Here is an 8,642-nt window from a genome sequence, read left to right on the forward strand (position 1 = left end):
GCTTTCATGGGAGGCAGATAAATGATCGGTATAATCTCTGTTTTCATTAGGACAATCACCAATCAACAACAAAATCAGTATCAAGATGTACATCATAAATCATTAAGACCATGCAAATACATGAAATCCTGAACATTGGGAAATAATGCAATTTTCATTTTCATTTCATTTCATTTGATTTCATTCAATTTAAATTTAATTTTATTCAAGCCCATGCCCCCGTCTCTGGAGGAAGATGAATATGAAGAGGAAGTTGACGAGACCATCGACCGCAATGCTCTTGATCAAGACGAAGAGGGCAGTGATGATGAAGACTTTGGATTAGATGATTTGTCCAGCGATCCTGAAGAAGAGGAGAAAAACGAAGACCACAGGCGGACAAAGAAGAAGACAAAACGAAATCAGTTTGTTGAGACGGAGGCCCTTGTCGGAGATGATGAGGAGGACGAAGAAGAGAGTCGATATACACGTAGAAGACGCTCGGGCCGTGCATCCCGTGAAGAAGAGGATGAGGAGGAGGATGATTTTATTGAAGAAGATGAGAGCGAGCTTCTTGAAGCACAACAGACATATTCCAGGCTACTAGCTGAGCGCAGGGCTCATCCACGGGCCCTTGCAGATGTAGACGACCAAACATTGGCAAAAGAGGCTGAAGAAGAGACTCAGCGTATCAAGTACGTATGCTTTGCTTCACAATTGACACCCTTTTATTTCGCCATTCCTTTGTCTTAACATTCAGGTCGCTTTATGGACGCTCTTCAGCAGCAGAAGCTCGAGCAGCAGCAGCAGCAGCAGAGGAGCAGGGATTCCTTCCAGAAACCTTTTTAACGCCAACTGTGCAAGATCCAAAGCTGTGGATGGTGCGATGCCGCCCCGGTAAAGAGCGTCTGCTTGCCTTCAATATGATGCGTCGCTATTTAACCATGACGGCATCTGCAGACCTCTCCGCAGAAGCTGTACCTAAAATCTTTTCTGTGGTAGTCAGAGAGCCTCTTTTAAAGGGTTTTATTTATGTGGAGGCCTTTACCAAGCAAGAGGTGCTCACCTTTTGTGAGCGAATGCCCAATTGTTGGAGCTCTTCTATTACTCTTGTGCCGATCAATGAAATGCCTGAAGTTCTTCGGCCTTCAGAACGATATCAATCTTCCACTTCAGGCTCCGGAGCGGCTCATGGGCTCAAGTCTGGTGCTTGGGTTCGCATCAAAAGGGGAAAGTATGCTAATGATCTGGCCCAAGTGCTTGCTGTTGACGAGGGCGAGGATGGCCTTGCCATCGCTAGACTGCGGCTCTTACCTCGACTCTCATTTGGAAAAGGTGGTGGAGGCCATGGTGCAGCGGTTACAGAAAGGCCCTCTGCCCAGCTATTTAACCCGGTTGAAGTAGCCGAGCGGGCCCGTTTATTGGGAATACCAGGCCCCACTCGTTCTTCTACTCCTGGATATTGGATGTTCGGTGGAGAATATTTCAAGGATGGGTTTTTAGAGCGGGAAATTAAGGCTACAGGCGTCGAGGTCCAGACTATGCTTCCCACGTTGGATGAGCTTGAGGTTTTTGGCGGATTCTCTGCGGTTGACGCTGGAAGTGCTACGGATGCAGCCATTCTTTTCATCGAACGTGGTTCAAGCGTCCTTGTGACAGAGGGCGAATTGCTTGGCCGCAAAGGCATTGTTGAGGATATCATTGATGAAGGGGAAATTGCCCTGGTCTCTTTTGATCAACAAACGACCTTATCAGTTCCCATGAAAAGCCTTCGTAAGATTTTTCAAATCGGCGATTCTGTCCGAGTGCTCCGCGGTACTTCGGCTGGGACTGTGGGGTTAGTTACTCGAGTTCAAGGCGTGCGTGTTACTCTCTTTTCGCAAAGCTCAAAGTCAGAGTTTGAGGTTCTTGCTAGAGATCTTGGTCCTTCAGAAGCCTCTAATTCGGAAGACAACATGTATGGACGGAGTGGCTCTAAAGCTGCTATTTTCGGGCGCCCTGAAAATATCACATTTGCCATTGAAGAGCTTGTGATGTTGGCTGGCCACGGGCCTGGACTTATTGTAAAAATTGACACATCCTCCAAAGAGCCGTTCTTCATCATCGATTCTCATTCAATTCTGTGCGAACGGATCAAGGAAACTTCCATTCAGAAACTTCGACCCAGCAAGTTTGCAATGGATTCGGTCGGGGCTGTTATAAGCATTGGAGACACCATCCAGATGCTTCATGGTGCTTCACAGGTGAGCGTAAATTTTTTATTGATGACAGAATTTAACGGGGCGAATCGTCAGTATCTATCGGTCAACAATTTGGGTTGCTCTTGCTCAGCCATTTCCGATCATAGCGGTGCGGGCATCTTCGGTGATTCTTGCGAATGGCGGTGGAACGAAGATTCTTAATCTACCACCTTCAGCTGCAATGCGGCAGCAGAAGGGGGCGTCTTCCAGACGATTGCGTGGACGCACAGTTTTGGTCCGAGAGGGCCCATACAAAGGGCTCACTGCTCTTGTGAAAGAGCTTGAGCATCAGGGCCAAGTCGCTTGGATTGAGTTGCATACTAACTCAAAACGAGTCAGTGTACCGGTTTCGGCTTTGAGTGAAGTTGATAGTAAAGGCGATAGTCAGGGACATCCAGGTTCTTATGGCCAACAGAAGGGATTTTCAACTCCCAGTGGATTCCCAATGGTAGGTTCCAATGCCGGGTTTGCAACACCAGCAGGTCTGGAGCGCTCTGGATGGCGCACACCTGGCGCTGCCAATGCCGGCTTTCGAACACCTGGAGGCGCGGGCGGTGGTCAATTTGACCTGGGCTCACGTACTCCCGGCTATTTTGGAGCAACAGCAACCGGGGGAGCAGGAGGAGGCGATCGTACCCCGGCATATTTTGGCATTGGAGATCGTACTCCCTCTGGATTTGCGATGGGCTCTCGAACCCCCTCTGCAGGTTTCGGGGCAGCAGAAGGATGGCGCACACCTGCTTCTGGTGGATTTCTTGGTGGCACTGTTGGAGCCCGGAATGCAAATTTAGAAGGCGGAAGCGGTACTCCAACATGGCAGCAAGGAACAGGTACGCCTACGTGGCAACAAGGTTCGGGTACACCCACATGGCAACAAGGCATGTCGCCCTGGGGAGCAGCTCCCCCTATGTCTGGTGCTGTTTCCCCCTGGGGCCGCGGATCAATGCAGTCTAGCCAAGGACATGGAACGCCATCTTCATCCTGGAACTCACATAACTTTTCTGGAGGCGGCGGGATGACTCCATTATCTGCCACTCACAGGGTTGATGACAGTAATGATGATGCCAACTTTGAAGCCTCCTGGGCCCGTCCATCTCTACATGTTATGGCATTAATCAATGGAGTCATGAAGAGTGCCATTGTCACAGGACATTGTTCAGGATCGTTGATACCGATTGAGAGCATTGAGGAGCCAAAGATTGTATCAGAAGTGCCTCCCTCCCAGCTTAGGCTCCAAAGGCCGGTCAAGAAGGATCGGGTGGTTGTGCTTGCGGGTGATCATCTCAAGACTACTGGAATCCTTGTAGGCATCGATGGCGCTGATGCCATTGTGCGTGTTGATGCGCCTTCCTCGCAGAACGCCTCGGGATTTATTATTGTCCCTGCGTTACTTGTCGGCAAGCTTGGCACCTAATGGAAATTAAAATTTTCGCACTGACGAATGTGTAACTAATTGCGCAAATTTATCACTAAAACATGTGTATCTCGATTCTTATAATGAAATCTTACCACAATCCAGCGATTGCTCTGATTTGTTTGGGGTTTATTTCTAAAATGAGGATGCCAACTATTAATGCTGTTTATTGTACCTCTATAGGCCCAAGCTCTTGTGCTTCGACCTCCACCCTGGACCAAATGGATGTGAAGGTCCTTCCTCAATTTAAATCGAGTTTTCGGAATGTAATTTATGAACGTGTAAGCCCGAAAATGAATGCTTAATTTTGATCTGTTTCTTGACGAAAGCGGCTTAGAGGTATGGATTTTAAATGTCTGCGACTCCTAACAAGATCTTGAGCGCTTTGGATGCCATATCACACAGAGTCTTTGGGCAGACCAGGGGATTAATTACCTCGGTAAAAAGTTGTGTGCTCTCATTGAAGCCATTTACAAATGTCACCATGTTGGCACAAAGATCTGTGAAGCTGTCCCGTTTAACACAGAAATAGCATTGCATTATTTAACACACTCAACAAACTATGAAAATGGCATGAAGAATCTCTGGGGGATAAAAAGAAACTCCTCTTGCCTTGCTAGCTTCATTTGTGGAGCGCTAATTGATATCGATAAATTTGAGCCCCATACCTTTCCAAGTACGATCTTCAAAACATCTTGATGCCATGTACACCATTCACAGCAGCTAAATATCGGTGCTGCATGCGGTTAGTGAATACGGATTTCCAAATCTTTACACGACTTTAGTTTCTTGGAAAATATTACCTTTAACTAAAGGCAGGCTTCAGTATAGCAGTTCAAAGTCTCGTAGAATGCTGCCTAAACGACACGTCCATACAAAAAGCATGAAATTTATTGGCCAAATCCAACAACTTTGTAGCAGAAGCAAACAATTGCACCCTAGCTGTTCTCCCGTGTAAATGGCATCAGCCGATGAATGCCACCAGTTGGGCAATAAATTTTAATGAACGAAATTTTTGGATTGCTGTTTGTGTTTCTTGTTAATTTTCGTTACATTTGCAATTGTTTAAAATCAATCTGTCATGACCAAGGTAAAAGAGACCCCCAGCTCCGACGTCGCAAGTAGCATAGCGCTGACCATTTCTAGTTTCAAGCGCATGAATATGCGCCAGGTTTTCAAGTCTCCACTAAAATGTAGACGCTTAACCAAATTTTCATCATTTTCTCGATTATCTCGACTGCCCTTATGGTGTGGAAGAGCCTAGCTTATTGGACCAACTGCGAGTCCCCAATTGTGGTGGTGCTTTCGTAAGTCTTAATTTATTCAATTTTAGGGAGAGTATGTCTCCTGCATTTGAGCGTGGCGATATCCTTTTCCTTGCGCGCGGATCTACTCCCATCAGTGCGGGAGATATCTGCGTTTTCAAACTTTCAGATAGAGAAATCCCAATCGTACATCGAGCGATCCGTGTACATCGCGAGGTCGAAAGCAGGCATTGATTGTGTTCGCTTATGATGATAGCAAATTTTTTGTCCTCACAAAAGGCGATAACAACCGCGTACATGATCGCTCCCTCTACTCTTCGGGTCAAGAATGGCTAATGGAGGGCGATGTGATTGGCCGTGTATATGGGTTGGCTCTTGGCTATCTTATACTAGATATGTACCATATGTAGGCATGATCACGATTATTATGACGGATAATCCCATTCTTAAATACGCCCTTCTTGCAGTTCTTGCCGGGCTTGTGCTGATCAGCCGCGAATAGCCAATCCATCCACTTGGTTATAAATCCTTTTCAAATTTCAGGCCCTTTATTGTCATAGTTTTAGCATCTGTTTTTGGTTGAGAAACAGAATAACTCACTCGGGTCACTAGCAGGCTTCAGGCGCTTGTTGTTAAATCGCGGTTTCCTGGGAGGTCATGGTAGCATGCTCATGTTGGAGCATCTTGGAAACCTCGGAGATATCAATGGAAAGCGTTATTAGCGGAGTCCCTGAATCTGTGTCTAAAAGACAGGACTTTACATATAGACAATCCAATGGGACGTTTAAAAATTTCGAAAGAAATGAGGTAGGTGTTAACTCTGCCTGTAGTTGTTGAAGAAAAGCCTGCGAACACGGCAAATATGCAATCCACCCTGCCACACTTACAGCATATCCTTGTGCCCCACTGGAGAAGCCCACGATTTTCCCCCTAACCCGAAGCTTTGAATTATCCGTTTGCAACGACGATTGGGTAGAATTCAAAGTTTCGGCAGAAGAAGGACAAGATGTGGAGGTTGCCGTAGCTTCTAAATCATTATTGGTGTTCGGCAATCGATCCGGCATAGCATTTGCTGCAATAGATGCACATAGCAACGGTCCATGAAGTGATTTTGGAGGCTGGTGGATAGAATACTTTTTTGCAGCTGGAGGCTCTCGAACGGTTGACGATAACTTGAATATTTCCTCTCGTGAGACGGTTCTCGATACTTTATCTTCCCATGTACGACGTGCTTTTTGTGAGAGCTGATATAGAAGGGCGTCCAAATCATTTTCGGTTCGATTTTCAAGCAATAAGCTATTCGCATGCAAGTCTGGAGATGACGAGGTGGTGGGTTTCGATTTTCTTTTTACATGAGTGATGCCAATCGTTATCGAGAGCGATTCTAAAAACTTGTACCGCAAGTAATCTGCGGTTCTGTCGACATAATCAATTTCACCGAACGGAGCATCAAAGAAAAAGGACTTTCCATCTACAGATTCCTTCAAGGAAATCGCAATTTCGGATTTTTTTTGGGTCTTCTCAGGGATACAGGATATGGTCCCAAATAAATGTTTCCCGTGAATAGAAGGGATGGGTCTTTTCAGGAAAGAGGCGTATGGAAGAAATCCCTTGCTCTTATCGATGATAATCATTTGATTTGCCTCTGGCGAAAGTTTACCAAAAGCAGATCGGGCAAAAAGATCGGCGAAATTATCCTGAGGATATGAGCTAAATGCCCTAGAGGAAAAAGAAAATTTTGATGAGTTCAAGCTTGTAGAGCCCAAGAATGTGAAACTTTGATACCTGGCTCTGTATTGGGAAACGGGGCCCCTTATTAATGGAAGATGTTCAATACCTGACATTAATTAAAAAATTGAACTCCCAATTTATTTGGGGGGGGGGCATTAATTGGAATCCCTTTCAACTTTATTTGCTTTCAATTGATGTCAATCGCGGTCAGCTCTGTTGGGCCCAATGGAATACCCAAGGCCATATTTATTGTAAATTTATCTTCTAAAATAAATTATAGGAAGATGTGCACAAATATCTCTCCACAAAGCCATCTTTTAGCTCAGATCCCAAACTTGCGGTTGAGGATTCCCTGGTACAACTGCAGGAGTCTTTAAGGCATTTTTTGTATGGATGACATTTTAGCAAGTATAAGTTTGTTTCCGCCCACCATGTCAAAAAACATTCGGCTATCCTTGCCAAGATCCCTGAAATCGAAAAAAGCATCGATTCGGTGCTCCTAATGAAAAATAGTATCCGGGATGAAACCGCGCTTGACATCGATTTTGAGTTGGCAGATACTCTTTTCCTCAAAGCCGCCATAAAGCCATCCAGAACGGTTTTTCTGTGGCTTGGGGCTTCCATTCTGATGTCATATGATGTTGACGATGCTCTGCATCTTTTGATGCAAAAGTTGGCAACATCCAACAAAACAGTCCTTGAACTTGAGCATGATATCGGATTTTTGCGAGAGCAAATCACAACGGTCGAAGTAAACCTTTCCCGAATATATAACTGGCATGTGAAGAATGAAAGGATACTTAATAGTCCTAAATAAACTTGGCCAGAAAAGGGCATTTATCAATTTGGATGCAGCACACATTGATTACATTATAGACAACAACTTTAGGGCTAAATCTCATAGATTTAGCGTTAGGTTATCGTGTGGCATGGGGTTGTTTCTTTAAATGTATGTTTAGGTCGAGCATCACCTATACTAAGCTACGTTCCAATGCGACACCGGTCGATGGCTAAACTCCTAATTGGCTGATGAAGTATGATGGCGAATCATCTTGATTTTTTGGATATGAAAGAATGCTTTGGCGCCAAATTTATGTAGTGGTTGATGAGCCACAAAAACTCGATTTATCTGCCAAAAATGCTTTTAAACTGCTAATCGAGTTCCAAATGAACTACATAATTATAGGTACCCATGAAAAGAGAATTTGGTATTTCGAGTCGATTTTGATCTCAGAAACTTTACCCGATAATTTTATTTACGAACAGTTTCTTATTGTTCGGAATTTTGTTCATAATATTTGGCCGTCGTGGTGAATTTTTAGACCTTTATTTTGCATAAGGAGTCATTTTAGGCTCTTGAATTTTTGCTGCAGCACTTTCAAATTCAGCATCAGTGCAACATGATAAATTTTCGAAACATTTAAGCACCAGCTGAATAGTGGGCCTTTTTTTAGGAGATGAATGAAGAGCCTTGTTAATGATTGTAGCCAAATTGATATCAAAGGTTTTTATTAAATTCAAGATATCGGTATAATTTTCATTTCCTGCCTCTTCTTTAAAAGAAAAATACGTACAGTCGTACCTGACTGCATTTCTAGAGATAAGGAAGCAAACAAAGGTAACTCCAAAAGAGTAGATATCAGATTCTTTGGTGGGAAAAGAGTTAGGTTTGAGCTTAAACTTCAATTCTCCGGGTTTTTGCCTAATTCATTTCCATGTAACCTTTGCGTGGTTGATAAGTATGTCCTTAAATTCGTTTGGCTCAACAGATTTTGGATTTATACGCTCTGGCGCAACATAGTTTGATGTAAAAGTAAACCCATAGTCTTTACGAGAATGGGGATATTCGTCTAAAGTAGCTTCTTTTTTTCTTATAGAAAATCGTGAGGGAACTCTTTTGGTTTCCACAGCGGCACCAAAATCTCCGATTTTAACATCTCCTTTGTTTGAGATAAATATATTATCAGGCTTCAAGTCCCCATGAACAACACCATTTTCATGCATAAATTTAAT

At 44.1% G+C, this 8,642-nt stretch overlaps 5 protein-coding genes across 5 annotated transcripts; 2 read left to right on the forward strand and 3 right to left on the reverse strand.

Annotated features, from left to right (window-relative positions):
- Nucleotides 1–213: 213 nt before the first annotated feature.
- Nucleotides 214–3,633, forward strand: DI09_8p410 (transcription elongation factor Spt5; the record flags this gene model as incomplete). The annotated part of the gene is made up of 3 exons (XM_013381075.1): nucleotides 214–674; nucleotides 740–2,228; nucleotides 2,251–3,633. The coding sequence occupies 3 exons, from the start codon at nucleotides 214–216 to the stop codon at nucleotides 3,631–3,633; spliced, it is 3,333 nt and encodes a 1,110-aa protein (XP_013236529.1).
- A 1,897-nt stretch (nucleotides 3,634–5,530) lies between these two features.
- DI09_8p420 (uncharacterized protein) lies at nucleotides 5,531–6,742 on the reverse strand (the record flags this gene model as incomplete). Its single annotated transcript, XM_013381076.1, has 1 exon — nucleotides 5,531–6,742. One exon carries the CDS (start codon nucleotides 6,740–6,742, stop codon nucleotides 5,531–5,533), a length of 1,212 nt encoding a protein of 403 aa, XP_013236530.1.
- Nucleotides 6,743–6,823: 81 nt separating this feature from the next.
- DI09_8p430 (subunit 3 of prefoldin) lies at nucleotides 6,824–7,446 on the forward strand (the record flags this gene model as incomplete). Its single annotated transcript, XM_013381077.1, has 3 exons — nucleotides 6,824–6,880; nucleotides 6,910–6,984; nucleotides 7,039–7,446. 3 exons carry the CDS (start codon nucleotides 6,824–6,826, stop codon nucleotides 7,444–7,446), a joined length of 540 nt encoding a protein of 179 aa, XP_013236531.1.
- A 509-nt stretch (nucleotides 7,447–7,955) lies between these two features.
- Nucleotides 7,956–8,221, reverse strand: DI09_8p440 (uncharacterized protein; the record flags this gene model as incomplete). The annotated part of the gene is made up of 2 exons (XM_013381078.1): nucleotides 7,956–8,179; nucleotides 8,212–8,221. The coding sequence occupies 2 exons, from the start codon at nucleotides 8,219–8,221 to the stop codon at nucleotides 7,956–7,958; spliced, it is 234 nt and encodes a 77-aa protein (XP_013236532.1).
- A 115-nt stretch (nucleotides 8,222–8,336) lies between these two features.
- Nucleotides 8,337–8,633, reverse strand: DI09_8p450 (uncharacterized protein; the record flags this gene model as incomplete). Its single annotated transcript, XM_013381079.1, has 1 exon — nucleotides 8,337–8,633. The coding sequence occupies one exon, from the start codon at nucleotides 8,631–8,633 to the stop codon at nucleotides 8,337–8,339; it is 297 nt and encodes a 98-aa protein (XP_013236533.1).
- Between the last annotated feature and the right edge of the window lie 9 nt (nucleotides 8,634–8,642).

The sequence above is a fragment of the Mitosporidium daphniae genome (genome assembly GCF_000760515.2).
Source record: "Mitosporidium daphniae strain UGP3 chromosome Unknown contig-8, whole genome shotgun sequence".
NCBI lineage: Eukaryota > Fungi > Microsporidia > Mitosporidium > Mitosporidium daphniae.